Below are 22065 nucleotides of genomic sequence, written 5' to 3'. Positions count from 1 at the left end.
TCACACACAGCTTCCCTAAAACCAACAATTCTCAAAATTATATATGATTTCTATATGACACCCAATGTTCACAACTTTCAACAGATTGAAAATGAGAAATCCCTACATGTAGCAGAGCAAAAATAGGAATGCTAAGACAGTAGAACAAAGCTGACACGAACAATCTGTCTGTCTGAGTCCATTTTCAGAATGCTGATCACCTGTAGGGCTACAGTAAAGAATGCACTTATCGATCTGCCCGAGGTCTAGATCAATTACCAACAGACATTTTAATTCAGTTGTTTGAGTGGACACACTGTTGTCATTTAAATTCATCTGACCAAAAAATTGGTTTCATTACCCAAGTGTCCAGCAAGGTGCAAAGGTTCCCTGTCCAGAACTGAACCATCCTACATTCTGTGGTATTGAAGGAAATCCTAACATTTAAGTGTTTAAAAAAAATTATTTATCTTTATTTATATTTATCTTCCTGCCTAATTGCATACTTGACAATATTCAAAAAATGTTATTCATAGATATACACTCAATACTGTAAAAATGTTCTACTGCAATTCAAATATAAATAGAAAAGAAAATTGTGTTCAAATGTATTACACAGTATCTAACTCTACAAAGCAAGTATGAGTAAATACACAACTCAATGTACAAGGGAAAGCAACTAGGCTATAAATGGGTCTATCAGTAATAAGCTGGGTTGTCATTTGTCTTTAGACCTGCCTGAGACCTTCTTGGAATGCTTTTAAATTTGTTCTGAACAATTTCTAATGGAACATGCGATCATTTTTCAATAAAGAAAGTTGGACAAGACTAGGCTGAAGGTTTTCTTTGGCTATCTCAAAAGAAAAACACACTCAGACACAGAAAAAGAGCAGAAGGTGACTCACTCACACCATATTACTTTATTACACTGTCCATGTTTTTTGTTCTCATTATACCAGGTCACAAAACTTTTTTTCACAAGAGGCTTTCAAATAGCAGTCCTACCATAAAGATCAGTTTCAAGGAACAGTCTTTGTTGAGCCTGGGTCAGGGAGGTTTTATGGTCACTTTTTGGGTTGCTGTAATTTTTTACCCTGTAATTTGTTTTTGCAGGAATCCTCTTTGAGTCCGTCTCTCCCCGTCTTTGCGTTCCCACTTTGAACCATTGTGTCTTCTTTTGGCTTTTTAAAAATAAAAAAAACTGTTTCTGTGACTGATCGAAAATTAAAGTATAATTTGTCATTTCTAGCATAATCAATCATTCCTATTATAGGTTTTTATTTATTTATTTACTGGAAACAAATGTACATTGATTCCTTGATATCTGACAACTTTACAATACAATCTTTTGTTGGCTGGTGCTTACATCCCAATATTTAATTCTTTTGTTTGGTCAGTAATGCAACAGCATAGTCACAAAATACTGCAGTGTTTTGAAATAATTTGATGTTACCTGCAAAATACCTCTGTGAATGTTAGTTTAAGAATTATTCTGCTCACTACTCCAGCATGTAAATACCCTGGCGTCCCCTAAAGTTTGACAAAACAAAAATTCCAAACCTGAGGAGATGTTAACCTTTAAGCGCTTGTACACAGCCTCCCCTGCTGCTCTGCTGTGTCTGTCTGTTGCTGTGAAACATTTGTGGATACAAATCTTTTTAGGGACGATGGAGATAAATCTGAAAACAAATGAAGCACAAATCTTCAACCTTTATCTCCCTACAGTCCTCCTTTACACTCACATAACTCTGATATCTTTGGATCAGAGTTTGGATGCAGTACATTTAGAAAAAGCCTGTCAGATATTATGAAACACTGACTACGGTGAGCATTAATTTTCCTGATTTAGCTCTTCTGGCCCTGTTTGGCAGCACATATGTAACTGAAAATACACAGCAGCTCAGATTTAGCAGTGTCATTAATGATTGAACCAGCATCAGTAAAACCCAGTAAGAAAATGTCACTAAAATCTGTTCCCATCACAGTTAGGAGTCCAACCAATATAATCAAGTCTCTAATGTTTGGGTGTCAAAGTATTACAAAAGTATTACACCCCCCCCCCCCCCCCCCAAAAAAAAAGACATAAATCCAGGGAATAAATCAAACACTGGACAAAGCACCATAAAGTCTGAATAAAATATGTTTCTTAAGGCTTAACACTGGAGTATTAACAGGCAACATCCGTTTTGAAACCAAAGACTATACTCAAATATTCTCCAAGAGCATTGATCCCACTGCATTTATCTTGTCATTTAACTGCCATTCTTCAAAGACATGTTCCTGGAAAGGCAATAACGAACACTTCCAACTCCTGTATTGTTATCTAAAGTAACAAAGACAGTTTAAAATTGTGACATTATGCCACTATATAAATTTTTATTAACCATACTAATCAATCTACTGTAGATTCCTATCATCATAAGGGCATGCTTGCATTTTATGTTCAAGGACACTATCTAGAGGTCTGCAATAAAACTGTATGAAGTTGGATTTGTTTATTAGCTAGTGGGTCCTCCATCTCTTCCCATACTGGTCTCTTAGATTATGGGCCAAGATGATAACAGACAGAAGGCAAAAGCAGGAAGCTAGCTACTAACACTGAGGCAACGCCCACTACCAGTGGTTGACACATTCTTCACAGTGCTCATCTCGGAACCAGCAGTTCTCCCTGATGCTGAACCTTGAGCACACATGGTCATGCATACACACACACACACACACAAAAACAAAACAAAAAAACAACAACAAAAAAACAAACAAAAAAACCCCCACACAACTCATTTTAATAAATAATTCTAAAAGAATTCCTACCAATCCTACCAATTACAAATACACACGCTTTAAAATGTGTAACTACACAAAAACACATTAAAAGAAAACATGCACACACACATCTTCATACTCCAAACAGAAACATATGCAATCAACTACAAGTATGCACACCTGCAAATGTTTAGTCACCCAAAAGCACACAATGATACACACACACACACACACACACACACACACACACACACACACACACACACACACACACACACACACACACACACACACACACACACACATCCTCAGTTACAGCTACAAACATGGTCTCACACAGATAAATACCTACAAATGGCTCCTTGACCTGGAATGATATTACACTTGCCATCATTTGTTCAGTCTGGCTGGAGATGGCAGGGTAGGCCATCGATGCTGAAAAACACCAACTGCACACACACACTCTTCCTCACCAGACCAGTGGTTCTCTGTACACTCCACAAACTCATTACACGCCTTGAAGTTACATTTCTGCCTGGTCACATAGACAGTGTCCACACATACACTGGAATGAGTTTAAGATACATTAATACGAGTATGAAATATGAATAATATACAATACAATTTAAGTTAGTCTAGTCTGTGAAATGGCTGTTAATTTACTGTAATAACTGTTGTGTTTAGCCCCCTGTCTTTATTACACAGTTACTGGCACTATTACGGACTGGAACAAGCCAAGAACATGGAAACGCATCCTTGACAGGGGCACCCATGGGGATACAAACATGAGAACAGAGCTCTTGTTTCGAGTAAACTGCACTGGCCACACTTGTATTTACATAGACTATACACACTACACACATGCAAAACTTCCAATAATATAACATTTGCTTGTGTTTGGAGTTGTTTTCCAAGAGGCCATAAAGATTCTAATTTTCCTGATTGTGCTAGAGGACTATAGCAGAATCTCCCATAGAGTTACACTATGACCCATTACCCACAGAGAAGAAGAAATGAAGTAGAGGAAGTGGAAAAAAGTGGGTTTATTATCAGCTCCAGAGCCTTGTATTCAGCAGAACTCTTATTGAACAGCTCATCTGAGAATATAATGTTAGTCACAAGCAGGCTGAATTACACCTGAGCATCAGAGCGTGCCCAGGGTTTGTTAGAGAAGCAACACTGAGGCGGTCTTGGCAGGGTGTTGCAATTAGGGTGAAGGGTGACTTCCTCTAGTGAGAGGTGTGGTGTGAAAAGAAATAAAGGGCTCTATGGTGACCAGAAGAATCTTGACTTCCGATAATGCTTTGGGATTTTCACCACTTTTTTCGCAGCAACCTCCTCATCTTTCTCAACATCTTACTCAAACGCTGCTCTGTCTGTTACTCGGGGGAACTTCAGTCTCGTCTATTTTTGCTGGAGTAACAATCTCCTCTGTTACTATAGGTACTTTGGTTTCCACCTAGACTTCCAACTCGGTTTCCGTAGAAACCTCAACATTCAGAAGTAATTCCATCCTTGTTTTGAAAACAGTTATAAGCTGCACCTCATCTCATTCTGTTTGCAAGCCTTCTTCTGCCGTTGCAGGTGACTCTATAGGTGAATGGTCATCACCATCCTGTATCTCTTCTGCCTCTCTTGATGCTATAGGTACTGGGACAGGTACTTCAACAGGTGGCAGCAGATACTTCTCCACAGATTCTGTCATGGTGGTGATGGAGAAGACAGCATAATCTTCTGCTTGGGGAATGTCAAACAAGACTATTGCACCTTCATCTGTCTGACTTCTAATGGCTCCTCAATGTGTTTATATCTTGTTTGATTGTGAGAGATATTACACCTTGCCCTGCGCTGGAGTTGCATTGGGTGGAGTTTCCACAGCACTGTCCAAAAGCAAGTCCTTATATATCTAAATATACAGTGGCGCCAAGCAGGGAGTCACATTTAATAAGCTTTTCCCTAGCTTCTTCTCCAAGAAAATCAAGTGGAAACTGGATCATGAAACATAAACAACATATAATTAGACCATAACAGTACATCTGGTATGGTATTTTTGACTTGCGATCATCTCAGGCTTTTGTGATCCTTTTGTAGCTTGGGCTTCCTTTGGTGATGTTTCCACTGTAAACAACAAATCTGGACTAATGCACTGCAGCTCTCAGGTAGGAAATTGGTGTAATCAACAACAGCTGACAGACTATTGTTAAAAGATGAATACCAAGGAGGTCCTTGTGATGTTGATGTGCAAGTCTGTGAAGCCATGCGAAACGGTGGGTTCCTCAGATTCACTGAAAGGTGTCCTCCACCACATTCGACTGCAGGCTTATAAAGTTTAGAGTTCTACTGCTGTGCCTCCAGAGACACAAAATATGGTACAAGTATTACCTCTTCACTGTGCAGAGAATACGGACATGTTTATTTGTCAGTCAATCTATATACTGTACTGATTTTACAACTGAACCACTTATCTACTCATCAGTTGCATCAGCTGCTGCAGTCAGAGATCTTCATGAAATTCATCACATTAACAAACTAACACTCTCGTAAAATCCTCCACCCTAGCATTTCATACATATGCATCCACCAATGCAGCCTGTGGAGAGCACCAAGCACCAAACAATTGGCTAGAGCATCTTGTGCCTTGCTGCAGTCTAAATCCCAACAGTAGCTCAAAAAATCTGATGTGTATAATTTGTGAACATTCATCTATCCCTCTACACATTCATCCATGTGACAGCACCAGCTATGAAATGCAAACCAGATCATAAAAGAAGAGTGTCAAGTACACTATAGCAGTACAACTAAGAGAATAATACTGTGTAAATTGCAATCTCTGCAGCCTATAGCTATCCTACTAATAATGTAGTCATACATGCATACACCTATTCAGGAGAACACATCATTCAGGAATTACACATACACAGGGACTATGATGATATGTCACTGATATCATTAAATAAAAGAGAACTAAGTAAAAAGACAATGATGAAGCTCAGCGAAGCTCCTGCCTCAGCATCTGAAGTCTTCAGGGAGAGAAAAGCACTGTGTATTTTATGGACAGGACATTATTATTATTTTTTATTATTATTTATTTAATTATTTTTTTATTATATACAAAAAGCAGAAAAATTGGAGATTATATAAGAGGTCATGGTGATGTATAAAAGGAGAAGTGTGTTTGTCTGTGTGTTCACAATTCCCTACAACAACAAAAAAAATCAACTACATATATTTACACACCTGAAATTCAGTGTGGATACATAGCTGAAATCTGCAGAAACAACAAACACAGTACCCATAATTTCATAACCAATTAATCAGCAACTTGCAGAGCATATCAAGTACACTATGTGTTTTACCCTTTCTGTACGTGTGTGAGTGCACGCGCACATGTGCAAATGTGCCCCATACCTTCTCAGTAAACCTCTGAGTGAGTGCACGATACAGGCTACTGGTCGGGTCTGAGAGCTCCTCCCTCCATGACTTCTCCATTAGTAGTACCATAAACTGCACCCTCTGCCCCAGGCAGCAGTGTGATCGAGGCAGCAGTGTGTCGAGGCAGCAGTGTGATCGAGGCAGCAGTGTGTCGAGGCAGCAGTGTGATCGAGGCAGCAGTGTGTCGAGGCAGCAGTGTGATCGAGAGAGCAGTGTGTCGAGGCAGCAGTGTGATCGAGGCAGCAGCAGAGTAGAGCCGTCCATCTCAGTACTGATCTACAGCACCGCCACACACACCCCAGAGGCACTGGTTGTTGTTGTTTTTGTTGTTGTTTTTGTACCAGTTGGCCACAAACCTCCCTGATTATGGATAGCCAGCACATCAAAGTGCTCCTGTATAACTCTCACATGCGCTCGTGATTTCTCCAGTCACTATGACGCCAGACGGGGCTCCAGCTGTGAATTCCACACCAGATTCTGAGAGAACTGCACATGGAGTTCCTGGAGTCACATGAATCTCCTCAACTGCCTGATTGTGTGAAGTAACCCCAGGCCGAGGTTAGCAACTTGCTTTAGTAATGCTAGCAAGTCACAATTTAGCAGTATAGTTGTGGCCAAAGGTTTTGAGATTAGTACAAATTTTGATTTTCACAAAGTTTGCTGCATCAGTTTTTATGGTGGCAATTTGCATTAACTCTAGATTGTGAAGAGTGCTCAGATTAATTGTAATTAATTGCAAAGTCATTCCTTGCCATGAAAGTTAATCACAAAAATTACTGCTTTCCAGCCACTGCATTTCAGCCCTGCCACAAAATGGCCTGCTAACATCATTTCAGTGATCTTCTCGTTAGCTCAGGAGAAAGTGTTAATGAGAACAAGGCAGCTGATATCACTCTTTCATGCTGATTAGAAGAGCACACTGGTTGCTTTAAAAGGGTAGCAGTGCTTGAAGGTTTCTTTTGTTAGCCATGGTTACCTCCAAGCAAACATGTGCAGTCATTATTGCATTACATCCAAAGGGCTTCACAGGCAAGGACACTGCTATTTTTAAGACAGCACCTAAATCAACCATTTATCGAATCATTAAGAACTTCAAGGAGAGAGGTTAGATTGCAGTGAAGAAGGCTTCAGGGTGCCCAAGAAAGCTCCAGGACCACCTCCTAAAGAGGATGCATCTACGGGATTGGGTGTTTTTGTTTGTGGACAAAGAAAAACACATAAACTGTGATCAACTCCAAGAACTGATTATGAAAGAATGGGTTTCTATCAGTGAAGATCTTGTCCAGATGCTGATATCCAGCATGCCAAGGTGAATTGCAGAAGTCTTAAAAAAGAAGGGTCAACACTGTTAAATATTAAGTCTTTGCTTAAACTGGATATATTTGTCAATAAAAAGTTAAACTTAAACTTAGGAAATATTTATAATTGTACTTCACTATACCATATAAACATCTGACAAGGATCTTAAAAAAACTGAGGCAGTAAACTTTGTGACCATGACTGTACATCTTCATACACACACAGTTATTTAGGTGTTTTGTCTTGGATGATATATACACACACACACACACACACACACACACACACACACACACACACACACACACACACACACACACACACACACACACACACACACAGAGAGTTATTTAGGTGTTTTGTCTTGGATGATATATACACACTCTCTCTCTCACACACACACACACACACACACACACACACACGCAAAAATGCATAAAACTATTTTTTTTGGACAGACCTGAAGGGGCACCGTCTTCAAATCAAATCAAATTTATTTATATAGTGCCCCCAGTGAGCAAGCCAACGCCAGCAGTGGCAAGGAAAAACTCTCTAGAGAATGAGGAACAAACCCTGAGAGGAACCAAGACTCAAAGGGGGGCCCATCCTCCGCTTGCTGACAACAGTCACCAAAAGAGTAACAATTTTAAGAGGAAAATAAATAATAATAAAATGAAAAAATAAGCAACTAATGTCTAGTCCGGTCTTCTAGAGGTCCTAGTCTCGACCCCGATGGTGTGCATGTGTCCAAGAGAATAGATTATTAGATATGTCCACGTACGAGGGTGTGTAAATTAGGGAACTATAATGTGCAAAGATGGACTCCGGCAGATCTAGCTATGACAGCACAGCTAAAAGGAAAGAGCCAGAAGGAACCACAGGCATGAGGGCATCCTGGAACATCAGCACACTACCGCTTTCAGTCAATAAAACTGAGTGACAAAAGAGAAGTGAAGTGACAGCATCATAACATCCCAGTTTACCATAACACTAAATGCCCATGGATTTCAGATCTACACCTTCACCTATTATGAGAAGTAGTTAATAAAATGCATGACTGTACAGAAAGGTTTTAGACTAGGCTTAAATAGGTTATTCCATAGTGTGGGAGCTTTATAGGAAAAGGTTCTGCCCACTGTGGTAGATTTTCTTATTCTTGGTACTAGTAAAGGTCCTGCACCTTATGGTCTATGCAGACATGGTGGATCGTAATGCACTAGGAGTTCTCTAAGGTACTGTGGGGCAAGACCATTCAGTGCTTTGTAGGTCATTAGAAGTATTTTATAATCGATACGAAATTTTACTGGGAGCCAATGAATTGTAGCTAAGATAGGAGTGATGTGATCAAATTTTCTAGTTCTAGTAAGAACTCTGGCTGCTGCATTTTGAACTAGCTGGAACTGGTTTAGGCACTTAATGCTACAGCTAGATAGTAAGGCATTACAGTAGCCCAATCTTGAAGTAATAAATGCATGGACTAGCTTTTCTGCATCATGTGAGGAGAGCATATTGCTAATCTTTGAAATGTTCCTAAGGTGGCGAAAGGTGATCCTAGAAATATTATTTACATGAGATTTGAACGAGAGACTGGGATCCATAATAACTCCAAGATCTTTATCTTTTAGAGAAGATTCAATTTGGAGACCATTGAGGTTCATTGAGTAATTAGAGAGTGAGGATCCAGATGTCTCTGGGCCTAATAGAAGCACTTCTGTTTTGTCATTAAGTGAGAGAAAGTTGCATTCGTCAATAATACTAAGCTGCTTCCTCTTTGGTTGTAGCCTCAGAGTAAGACCTAAAAATGAAACACAGCATCAGGACACAGAAGATCTGTACTCATAACAATATAACAGGGTCATGGTCATACCATAGACCAAAACATATCAAAGTAATGCACAAGTCATTAAACTGACTGAATGGCCTAAATTAGCCAAACTGCACTTGAATTGATCCTAACTACAACAGACTACAAATAGTGACAAGAGTGAGCTACAGTAGCAGCTGTTTTTATATCAAGTTATTGATATGAGTAAGCATAAAGGGGATAGAGCTCGGGGTTGAGAAATAATTCCTTAGAGAGGAGGGCAGGATTTGTTAGTTGCTAACTTCTCAGGAAACTAGAGACACTGACGGGGAAATAGGAAGTACTGTAGAGTTTAGGGAAAAGGACATGGAGAAACTTTCACTCCTGCTTGAACCAGCCTTTTGGGGGGGGGGGGGATGAAGTATCATAAATACAGTCACACAGAAAACCAAACTTTGTAGAAAACTGCATACACAAACATTCCTGTATGCTCTATATAACACCACAGCACAACTTCCCTGACATTTTCATAGTCCATAGCATCTTCCTATGACTAGTAATTCATAGAATAAGTCTCCTCGTACTTATTGTATGAATGAGGGCAAGACGTTCCTCTGATTTGCTGAATGTGATGCCAATCTCTCATGCACTGACAGTTCCAGCCTGGCACTGACTTATCCAATGCTGGTATTTCTCATGCTGAGGAAGGTGTTCCCAGAACATCTCAAATGCGTCCTGTACTATCTGCTGGCACACTGGGATGCAAATGTGTACCATTGCATATTCAACAAAAAATACATTCAAAATTGGACTTACCAAAAAGAAGAGACAATATCAGAATAATGAGACAGAAAAAAAAAAAACAGATGGCAAGATGGTTCAAGGCTGTAACAGTCCTCACACCGCACACTCAGCATGGGAAACAGTGTGCTGTTGCAACCATGGCCATCATAGGGAGCTGCAGATGTTTTGATCAACCATGTGCTATACCACCAACCTCTATAATGATGGACATTATTCAAAATCATAAAGGGCAAAGTTTTCTTACACTTTTGTTCTGTTGCACATTTGGTAACATCTGGGTGGAAGAGCCTGTGTAAAATCTGAAGTATTCCGGAATACTAGGTCAATGGTAATTATAGAAATGTGTCTCCAATAAAATAGTACGCAACACTGAACAAATAAGGAATCGTGTACCTCTAAGAAGAGAAAAAAACCTTAATTTAAAATGTAATTTAAAAAGGAGTCCATACACATTATGACTAGCTGGAATGCAGCACACCCTTCAGATACGGATGAATGTATGATTTCTGTTTCCTCGCCAGTTCAGCTAGCCTAGCTCAATTAAGCAGTGTGTGAGTGTGTGAGTGTGTGTGTTTTATAGGTTTAGTCATTAGACTGATTGTTCTATTGGAGTTATGTTACCATTTACTTGAGCCATCACTATCAGATAAAGCTCTCCATCAGCAACTCCAGTAGCAGCAGCAACACACACCATTAAGCTAAAATTGAAAGGTATTCCTGATGGCCAAACAGTAAAATATAATCAGCCATATAAACCTCAAGGATTTATGTCTCAAATACTATACAATTGTTCATGTGAAACACTATCTACGTTACCGATTGATCTGGAACCCGAAACTCCACTAACTCTCAGACAGTTGCCTAAATTCTAAATTAATGTATAGTGTATGAAAATGGACACACAGGGGCTGAATGGTCCCTGAGCAATGGGAAAATGCAGAGAAAAATTACAGACAGTAGCCCTGAATTGTTGCCATACACAGTTTGTTTGTCACCCTCTACTCTTTTCACAATACAGCAATAACACTGGCACCTGGCTGGGGTGAATGTATCAGTCACAGAAGTGTTGGTGTTTTCATGTCAGTATCACTACTGGGTTGAAAGAAAAAAAGAAAAAAAAAATCCAGGCAGCAGTGGAACAAATTGCTGCTCATGAACAGCTTGAGGATGGCTAACACAGATAACAACACATGGGCTCTAGTGTCTAAATGTACACCTATGTTGTTTTTAACAAAATCACTGGTATATGCAAATAAGCAACGTGAACCACAGCACCCTGAAAATGTGTAACCCGAAGCACAGTCTAATGCAACATTTATGTTTTCATAGTATTTTAGACAACAGTAAAATGTATTTGCTTTCAATCACTTGTTACACCATAACAATTTTGAGGAAATATAAACAAAAGGTTTCAGTTTTTGCCTTTTGTAAACATCTCTTGGACCTAATGCTTCTCATCTGGATTCTTTTGTGAGTAAGCAACAGAAACTCTGCTTTCCCACAACTGTCAATGGAATAATTATGATGTTCTCTGCAGCTCTGCCAATTTTGAGTGATACCGTAGAATAAGCTCCTATTTTCAAATATTCCATTTAATAATATTAAGCTGAATCGAACAAACAGGACATTACTAATTTAAATACTGATTATTATGGTATCAATTGTGCTAATCTGACAGAGAGCAAGGGGACAGCAGAGGACTAGTAGCAACACCACTAAAATTTATATTTGTCCAACATTTTTTATAAAAACAGGTTTTTAAGTAGATCTGGTACAGCTATCATAGCTGGAGTATTATAAATTATTTTTCCATTACACATGACAGAATCTGGGTGGTTAATTCATGTGCTGACACTGAATACATAGCTAGTCGTTTGTTTGTTGAACAGATTCAATTGCTTTGCTTGAAGTCAGTTGAGCAGATTCATCCTGTTGCAAATAATGATTGCAGCCAAAGGTACAATCACTTATTTGACAGCTGTGATTAGTGGAAATTTTGCTGTGTTGTACTTGACCTCATTCCTTATCCAGCCTAGTTCATTTTAATAAATCTTAAACATTTAGCTATCAGAATATCTACATCAAATGCAAAGCATTCAGCAAACAAAAATAGCCCTTCTCTCTTCACCAGAGGCCATGGCAAAATGTAGATATATTAGGGATCAAACAAACTTATTAAAAAAATTAACTAAATAGATCTTTCATTTACTACAACATTTCAGGCAGGATGTCTGTACTTTAGCATCATGAGTGTCACCTCTGAATGCATGTAAACTAAAGCAATATTATATGACATTACAATGCACTGATGAAATCACAATGCATCACAAACGTGTGTGTGTGTGGGGGGGGGTCAGTGTTAGCATCCATAGATTCACAGGTTAACAATGTCCTCATTTTGTGATCTGTCCACCTGAAATCTTTACTTTTTACCATCATTACTGAAACACAATATTTCCAGTTCATTCTATTATATTCTTGGAAACGGGAAAGAAGTAAACACCTCATCATGGCACAAAAGGAGAGAACAGATGAACAAGGTCTTCGGTATAGTAATATGTGGTTTCACCTCACTCTTCAACCCTTCACTGCCCTTGTGTTCCATTTATATCTTATCTTATGTGCTTGAACATACATGCATACTTACCCAGCAATGGAAAACAACTCAAAAGGTTCCATAGGCTGACGTCAGCATGGACATCTGAGAGTTTACTGGAGGAAAATGGAGCTGAAAGGTCAGGAGGCCAAAAACCACTATACGGATCACAGCTGTAGAGAAATGATTATTTTAGAAGACTGACACATACAGCTATATACACCCAAACACAAAAAGACACAAAAGTAATCTTACACAAGTGGATGGGATTCATGTGAGATGTTTACAAATTACACAATAAGGACACTGGGAACTTGGGATCTGGGAAAGCAAAGGGTCTTTAACTCTAATTTCACTCTACCTCTCTGAATAGTCTTAGCCATACACATTTAAACATGCTTTCTCCAATCGCATTGAACACTCCGAAATCCGAAATAAATTATAGCCAAGTGTAGCATTCATCTAATCACTTAAATCTCCTTTTGCCTTTCAAGGAACTAAAATCTTCATAAATATGTACGTCCTCATAAACACATTTTCATCCAGCACACACAAAATAGCACACCTCCCCCCTTTTCTGAATAGATGCCTGCCTTGGAGGCTAGGGATATTCTGAAAAGCTTGGATCTGCTAAGAGGATCGGGATAAAACATTCTACTGTTAGCAACCCCCAACCTTTCTTTTGCTTTTATAAACACACCCAAATCTGGCCTATTTAGAGCCCTCCCACAAAATACACTCAAAAAATTACACATCCACGGGTGAATAAGACAATAAGAATTTTCACTTCATTTTAAAAAATTTATTACATTCTAAACACGTGGTTTTGCATTTATGAGTACAAAAGCTTAAAAACATATAAAAGGCCTAAGAACAGGGACAAGATATACAGGCAATAAATAAAATGTAAAATGAGCATATTCTTCTGAACGCATGACACTACTGAATGATATTTCCCGTTTCAGTTCTGTCCTTCGAGCTTTGCTGAACTCGGTACAAGTACAGCACAAGGTCCCGGATCTCCTCCCGTTTCTCTCGCACCTGCTGCCGTGGGAACCAGGACTCTAGTTTCAGCGGAAGGTCAAAGTGCACCACAGGATCCTGCATTATAAAGTGAAATAGATTCTAGAGTCAAAGTCTTGCTCAAGCAAGGCGTTTCAAATTTATGTTATTATGCAAGACACTGCAGCAGGCTGACAGCCTATAAATCAGTGAGAGACATACACATATATTTTTTTATTTCAAACACTGGAAAGGCAGATCAGCAGTACAAGTAGCTTAAGAAGATGTGTGCTTATTATTTGCTCGACTCACCTGTAAAAAGCTCTCTGCATACTGTAGTAAATACAGGCCACAATCACTACTGTTGTCCTGCAGGGGCACTTTGCAGTGCGAGCCTACCATCCACTCCGCACTGAAATCTCGAGATCCTTCTCTTCCTGCTCTTTTTACCTCCCACTCTATCTGCAGATATCTACGGATAGGGAAAAACAAGCTAATGAGATAAGCACAAATCTCCCACTTTATCACACTGATTCTAAACTTCAGCACTGCCATCTGACTGGCAATCAGTCCGTCCCAAAGCTACGTTCACTTCAGTGTCTTGATGAACCAGGTTTTTCAGAATGTGTCTTTGTGACTCTGGAGTATCGACTAGACCATCATGAGGTCCAAACTCATTATTCTTTGAGCTTGCTTTAAGTCAAACATTTTTAACACACTTCTTTTTTTTCCGAGCCACTACCCTCTTCTCTCCACAAAGTGAACAAAGAAATGTAACTAATTAAAAGTAATTCAACTTTGGAGCATCAAAACGTGGCACAGGAAACACTTACTCGCGTAATAGCTTGAAAATGCGCTCGTGGACAGATAGCTTCAAAGAGTCCATAATCAAAATGCAGGGCCTAAAGACACATCACAGGAACACATAAGTTCACTACACTTTGACATGTATTCATATATATAATTATAATAAAACTTTTTTTTGTTTGTTTTTTGGCTTCTTTGAGTCCAATTTCCACATGCAAAACAGCTTTGAATAAGCTGCACAAACACACCCCTCTTACCCAGTCTACACAAACACACACATCTCTCTTACACACAGTCTATACAGACAGACACACACCTCTTACACATAGTCTACACAAACACACACATACTTCTCACACACAGTTGTGGCCCTATGTTACAGCACCCCAGCCTGGACAGGGTCGTAACACAGTCTGCAGGAACACACACATCTCTTACACACAGTCTATACAGACAGACACACACCTCTTACACAGAGTCTGCACAAAACACATACATACCTCTTACATACAGTCTGCCATTTAGAGGTCTTTTCTGTACAGTTCTACATACACAATAAGGTGGTGGTCAACATAGTAATATGAATACTACAGATTCAATATTACACACATTTCGTTATCATTAGTCATTAACATTAGACACTTACTGGTGGACTAGGAGCAGAATCAGACCTTGAACTAGTTTCATCTAGGGTAAGAAACACAATGATTGCCCATCATCTGCAATTTATACAGGGAAATTGCTTAGACTAGTCACACTGATGGGACATACCTGAATGTCTGTCCGCATCAGCGCTGGATTTATTAACCTCCTGAGCTTCACTGCCAGACGCGGAGTCACTGGAGTTCTCAGTCCCATCTTGCACAAAGTCCTGGGGTTCTCTAGTCACGTACTGTGGCTGGTTCATCCCGGGGAAGCAGATGACCACCAAATACCAGTGAGCTCTGCAACATAAAAACAGGAATAAAAAGGGACACAGCTGTTACGCAGCAGTCAACGCACAGTGGAGAGCACAGGGAGAGGCCAACCCAATACAGCAGAGAACACCACATCAAACGCTAAATTGGCTTAATGGTGAAGAAAGAGACAACTTTGTTTTGTTCTGCTTCTCTCTTGCTCTGTTTCTGACACACCCGCCTGTTAGGAACGGTCGCTATATGATGGTTCATTCTGGGGAGTAGGGTGAACAGAGTAGCAGGGGTGCGGTCATACATTCCAGCACATAACTAACCCAGTCTGTAGTCACGGAAGGTAAGGGGTGGACCAGGCCCCTCAGTTCCAACCCTATCTTTTGTAAAGGGAAAGCCTTTTCATTTATTTTTAGGCGAGATGCAGCATGTAATGTGTTTCTTTCATTTCTTTCGTGCTATCCAGAGGTTAACCACCTCCTTGTACACTGCTGTACATTTTGTAAATAGTTATTGATGTGCTATTGGACTACCACAACACATTAAGTGGTGGTGCGCTTACTAGATGTGCTTGTGATTTAGTCCTGGTTCCTGATGCATTCTCAGCCCTCCTTCTAAAAGGATGGGTCTGACTCCGGTTTCCACCTATAGTGACAAAAGCCTCTAAATCCCACATGCATGTGAATAAATTAACTTAAAGTGTCTGCACGTGCGTGCATGCATACATAGACATACAAACACAGGTATTACTCACTCTTGATTGACAGGCACAAACAGGAAGTCTTTATCAAAAATATCAACATGACGTGTCCATGTCTTCACACGCTGGTGCCTTCTATGCAGGGTTCTGAAAGCACAAACACACAGGTGTGCACGGGCATCTTCTAACGAACTCTGCCTTTGGCTCATAAACGCTATTATGCCGAAAAGCAAATTAAAAGGACCAAGTATTTTCCAGCTGAAAATTTTGGCGGAGTTTGTCCCCAGTTCCCACACTTACGGTGTGTTGGTGCTGTCTTCATTAGCGTTGTCACGCCGTGTGAGCTGTTTGTAGAAGAAACTACTGAAAACGTGAGACCTTCTCGCTGACGAAAGAGGTGCCTTCTGCACCAGCAGGTACCTTCAAAACAAACAATGTATGTACATACATCTCCACACACTTTCTAGCAGTGGTTGCATGTGTATCTATAGGTTTGAAACCACAGCCTTTTCAGTGAAACATCATGTCTGTGGTGTAGATCTGCTATAATTTTATTTACTGGTGTGCAGTTTGGTTTCAGTCCTTTAAAATTTATTTTGGCAATCTAAACAGGAATATAATTCAGAGTCTTACGAGGGACCAGCTGAACAGGTCACATACACACACGACCAGTAAAGAAAACAAATCTCTGTCCAAATAAAAAGCTCCAACACCCAGTAGGTAGTCATTTGTCTGTGCGCCTCACTTGAGATAGAAGTCAATTATGACATCATTGAGGAACTTCCCGCTATCCAGGCACTCCAGGTCCTCTGTAGTCACAGTAATGGCTCCTTTTGATGGTGGTGGTGGGAACTGGATCAGCCTGGGGGGTAGGGAGATGATGAGCAGTGTGAGCATAGCACCAGACTCAGCAGAGAGAATGTGACACAGCAGGGAGCCCGAGGGAAAACCTGTGTGCAGGGCCACGGTGACAGTACGGGCTCCACACTACTCCAGGTCTGGGCGCCATGGAAACGCTGTATGCACCCTTGGCTCTGCTGTGACAAAGCGTGTAGACTGAGTTTGGCTGAACTTCAGAGTCCTAGGACCCCACACACACACAGACACACACACAGACACACACACACACAGACACACACACACACAGACACACACAGACACAGACACACACAGACACAGACACACACAGACACAGACACACACACAGACACACACACACAGACACACACACACAGACACACACACACACACAGACACACACACACACACACACACACACACACACACACACACACACACAAATTAGGGATCACTCTTGCAAATACCAAAATCTAACAGACAGCGGACAGCTCTTATTGGAGATTCATGAGGCCTTTGGGGTTTTTTGAATGTGTACACACAGACACAAACACAGAGGTCACAGGCTCCCCGCTCACCCTTGCTGCATGCGTAGCCATGGAGCCCTCGTATGCGGTGGTGTGCGTTTCGGCTCGGGGCCGCAACAGCTGTAGCAAGTGTGGCTCACTTTGCAGAAGCTTCAGGCTCTCCAAGTGGCTGAGTGATGAGAGGAGGCTAGTGGTTCCGTGTCTGAGGCCCACAATGTCCATTATCGAGGCAAGCAGGGCCCCCTGCACTCCCTTCAAATCCTCAGACACGCACAATAGTACACACACGCTGCCTTCAGCTGTAGTACACAGCACCGCGCACACACACAAAGAGAGGGAGGGATTAAAACACTATGTTCAAATGTATGTGATGTAACAGATTCAAGGAATAACATCTAAGCTAATATTATTATTATTGTTAAGATTTTATTGAAAGAAATGGCTCCAGTGAAATTCTGTGGTCAGACTCATGCAGCTGTGCAGCTCACTGACCTGGGCACCTCCCTGGCTGAATGACAGAAAGATCACTGGACAAGTGCCGAGCCTGAGCTTCAGAAAGCCAAAGGAGGAGCAGAGATGGGGGCGGGGTTTCGTTGTTTTTAACCAATCTGCTGTCCTGCACCACAGACCCAGTCCACACACTGTAATTGAGCACATGTGCTGTCGGCAAGAAAGCCATCACCTCATTTACTGAAGGGCCTGTGAAGGAAATAAAAGATAAAGAATGCCAGACCTCAGAGTTTTAAACACAAAGCTCCGTTATGCGCCCACTAACTCCTACAGATACATTGTATCCATGTCCTCAGTAATCTTGAACTGATGTTAACTGAACAAAACAGTTCCACCAAGGTTACATCTGAAATACATTTTGAGGCCCAACAGGGCTCTGGCACTCTATGAGCAATCATGTCAATAATTTACGCTACATACAGAGCTGTATACTGTACTGCACATAACTCATGGGCACACTCAAACAGCCATTGTACCTTTCAATATAATCGTGATTATGTCATCTGTGATCTGCAAAAGATAAAAAAAAATATATATATATATATATATATAAAGATATTTCTCAGGAAAGGCAGATGCATTCAAAAAATCTGCACACAGTCTAATCAAAGATTTGGACAAAGAACCAAAATTCTTATCCCAAACCCTTAACTGGAGGTCAGCCAATTCATTTATGCATGGTCTGAATGTCATCCAGCTACTTGCTCCTCTAATTTATTTCAGTTCTGCAACGGTACCTTTATAAGTCCGCTGATGAAGGCACTGAGGCCACCCATGTGGAGGGCAGAGAACTGGAGCTCAATCTCTGTAGTCCCCCTGAAGGTGGAGTCCACAAAGCTTGAAGACTGAGGAAAGTTCAGAAATTAGTCAAAATTGTGCAGTCATTGGGCAAATAGAGTGTAGCATACCATAATCCTGCCATCTGTTCAAATTGCAATTCATACAACACTTTTTATGAGATATTTTGACAAAGCAGTTTTATTAAAATCTGGGTCCAGACCCCTACAAGAATATAAATCTCAGTAATAAGGAAAAGGGTATCCCAGAAGAAAACTGGGTGGGATCCAACAGTGGAGTTCTAAATACAGCGGAATGTTACGGCAGGTTCATACACAAATGAAGTTTCTATACACAAGATAATATAGAGAAAAGGCCTAGTGTACCTCTGTAAGGCAAATACAGGATATTAGAGATATTATTATTATTATTTGACTGTACACATAATCACAGGTTCTCTCACAGAAACTGCCCTATTTGCTTTCCCTTCTTGTTCCCAGAGCACATCTCACAGGACCTGCTGATCACCATGAGTTAATTAACTGCATGCATGTGGGAGGGCAAGCATGCATGTGTGCATGTGCACTACACCACAGAACTCTCGAAGGTACTGGCTACGCCTCTGTGAAAGAAGTGTCAGTATCGCTAAGCATTTTAGGAGACATCTTGAGTTTTAAAGTCACCCTGCAGGAGGATCTTGCAGGTCCACAGCTTATGCAATACTCAGCATGCTCTCCAAGCACCCACAGCTGGCTGAGTGCCACAAATAGGTAAACCTGGCCCGGCCCTTTAATATACTGCCCTCAGAATGAGCCAACATTACAGACAGTTCTGGAGCTCTGCTCAGCTCACACATGGTATTCAACGGGCCTTGGCACATGAACACCAGTCCACAGAATGCTATACTCTGTATGGTATAGTATAAAGACCTCCACCTACAGGACGCACATACAGCATAATACAAGGAACAGCCATGACCACACAACAGCAGCTGATCTTGATTGTTATGTAGAGGTACAAAAAGTATTCCACCACAAATTGTCAAAATGAGAGAGCAGTACTTTTGGGAAAAGGCAGGATAACTAGACTTGAACTGGTTGCTTGCAGATGTATACACTAAAAACCCTCCTCATGTGCAAGGCTGAGTAGTCTTCTAAGGACATACATCAGCATGATCTCATCCAATAGTTCTAGAGGAAATATACATAAGATCACATCGGTCTAAAATTTTCCAATGAATGGGTACCAAAAAAGCCAAGAAGATGAAGGACCATTCAGCCATATGAACAGATGAGACGAAATTAGCTCTACCTTCTAGCAATAGACTGTCCACTTGGATAAACGCTAGGAGAACTTTCTAGCCTTATTTAGGTGTACTGCTATGTATATGTGGCAGTAATGCCCACCTGGATGTGTATGTCTGAGGTATGAGCATGTGGATAAGGAATCTTTTTTCTTGCTGTGGCATGTGCAAGACTCTGTGGTGTGTCTGTGTCTTTAGCTCCCTCTAGTGTTTGGAGTTGTAATGTACTGCTATCTTCATGCTTCTCTTCCTCTTCCTCACTGGAAAGAACAACTGAAAGAGAGAGATAGGATTGGGGACACTTATCTGACGTATGTATAGATATGCATACATATGCATATACTTGGGGACATTCGGGAAGTTGTTCATGCAGAGGATGACAATGATAATAGCAAACTTATACTTGTCACCAAACATTTAGACTGGCTGATTATCTGCACATGTTACTGATGAGCTGATATATGTTAATGTGCATGACAACTGATTAATGAAATGCATTTTAGCCATAGAAAGACAGAAGACAAACAATATACTGAGAAAACACAATCGATCACCACTAATCCCTTAACATAGCATTGGTATTCTTACTCAGTTGTAACAAGCCTTGTAGCCAAGACATCACTTACTCGGTTCAGGTGTATGTTGTTGAGAGGCTTTTCTGTCTTCCACACATTTTGAATTAAGGATAGTTTTATCCAGAGAGCTGTGCAGCTGACTGCGTTTGGGTGGGACCTCTCCATCGGCCAATCCCAGCTGGCTCCCAACTGCTGAAAGGCGCAGGACACTCCTCCTGGCCCCTCCCCAATCCTCTCTCATTTCTCCATTCTGGTCTTGATGATGTTCCTCTTTTTTCTGTTCTTCCTCTCTTACTCCCTCATCTTCTGAGTATTCTTGCATTTCTGCCTCACTGGTGTTGTGCTGCAGGAATAGAAAGGGAGCAGAATTAGTGGCTGTCCAACTGCAACTATTTACTTGGGCTGTACTACTGTACAACAGCTACTACTGATTCTGCAAAAGCAGTATGAATATTGCAAATCTGAACAATAAAATCCACACTGCTGTTCAATGCAACAGCTCAAGAAATGTTTGCTCATGTCTGGGTTGGTTTGTTCAAACTTCAAACACACTTTCCTATAATACAAAAACACTCCTGAACTCTGATAGCTGGATCAGGAATTATTAATTCTACACCTCTAATTCAGGTGCAGGAAGATGGGAAAAACAGGCTAAGCACTGACACTCAACTAGCCACTTGTTAGAACCAGGCTCTACACGAGGACAGATCTCCAGGAGGAGCCCTAAGATGTCTCTAACTGCATCTTATACTAAAAGCACTGGATTGCTGAGGGGCATCACCTGACTAGGACGTCCTTCCGTCCTTGGATGTCCCATTATGTGGCGGCGCCCCAGGAGCATAAGACGTGAGGGACTGCGTCTTGGAGTCTCCATGAGCATGGATTTTACACTCTGCTCTCCCTCAGCTACGTCTATCCCTTCAGAATGAAGGGGGCTTGCAGAGTCTCTTTCTTCAACTGGACATAGTTCGTCGTCCTCGCCATGATGATTCACAAGCTCTTCAGAAAATAATTCCACTTCGTCTGAAGTAGTTGGCTCTGTTCGTTCTGGCGAATCATGGATTCTTTTGAGTTTTTTCGACAGTGGAGACTTGGTTTCTTTGGCTGGGTGCGTATCATTTTTCTCAACAGAGGCTGATTCAAGCTGTTTGGTGTAAAGAATGTTAGTAGTATTGTCTGAGAAGTCTGAGAAGTTCATTTGTTGCCAGCGAGATGAACTACATTCCTTTCTGACTTTCTGCTCTGCTGAGTGTCTTCTGTCACGCCACCTCTCTCTGGCTTCTCCTTTACACTCTGACAGGTCCTTTATTTTGGAATCAATCCCACAACTAGTCAAGTAGCTCCGCCCCACCTTTGTCTGGAGCACGTCTGTCAAAATCACTTTCAACTCTCGCCTGGTGGGGGGAGACATTAATACTCAA

At 40.9% G+C, this 22065-nt stretch overlaps 1 protein-coding gene across 4 annotated transcripts in view; it reads right to left on the bottom strand.

Moving 5' to 3' along the window:
- Positions 1-13464: 13464 nt before the first annotated feature.
- Positions 13465-22065, bottom strand: part of senp7 (SUMO specific peptidase 7) — a 13292-nt gene continuing 4691 nt past the window's right edge. Inside the window, exons 5-21 of one of the 4 annotated variants that reach the window (XM_035522919.2) lie at positions 21426-22038; positions 20696-20987; positions 20173-20342; positions 18727-18834; positions 18466-18499; positions 17972-18178; positions 17531-17778; positions 17045-17175; positions 16840-16956; positions 16395-16514; positions 16149-16241; positions 15258-15430; positions 15133-15173; positions 14987-15030; positions 14513-14581; positions 13992-14151; positions 13465-13778 (exon numbers count right to left, since the gene is read on the bottom strand). In XM_035522919.2, coding sequence (XP_035378812.1) covers positions 13617-13778; positions 13992-14151; positions 14513-14581; positions 14987-15030; positions 15133-15173; positions 15258-15430; positions 16149-16241; positions 16395-16514; positions 16840-16956; positions 17045-17175; positions 17531-17778; positions 17972-18178; positions 18466-18499; positions 18727-18834; positions 20173-20342; positions 20696-20987; positions 21426-22038 — 2782 coding nt within the window. In that variant the 3' untranslated portion in view covers positions 13465-13616. Of the gene's footprint in view, positions 13779-13991; positions 14152-14512; positions 14582-14986; positions 15031-15132; positions 15174-15257; positions 15431-15956; positions 16040-16148; positions 16242-16394; positions 16515-16839; positions 16957-17044; positions 17176-17530; positions 17779-17971; positions 18179-18465; positions 18500-18726; positions 18835-20172; positions 20343-20695; positions 20988-21425; positions 22039-22065 lie in introns of those variants that run through there. The other 3 variants (XM_035522921.2, XR_014125329.1, XR_014125330.1) reach the window with 3 other exon arrangements.

Source organism: Electrophorus electricus, chromosome 9, assembly GCF_041902795.1.
Source record: "Electrophorus electricus isolate QZ-2024a chromosome 9, ASM4190279v1, whole genome shotgun sequence".
Lineage (NCBI taxonomy): Eukaryota > Metazoa > Chordata > Actinopteri > Gymnotiformes > Gymnotidae > Electrophorus > Electrophorus electricus.
Note: the sequence above shows the minus strand (reverse complement) of the source record. Positions and strands in the feature narration are given on the sequence as shown.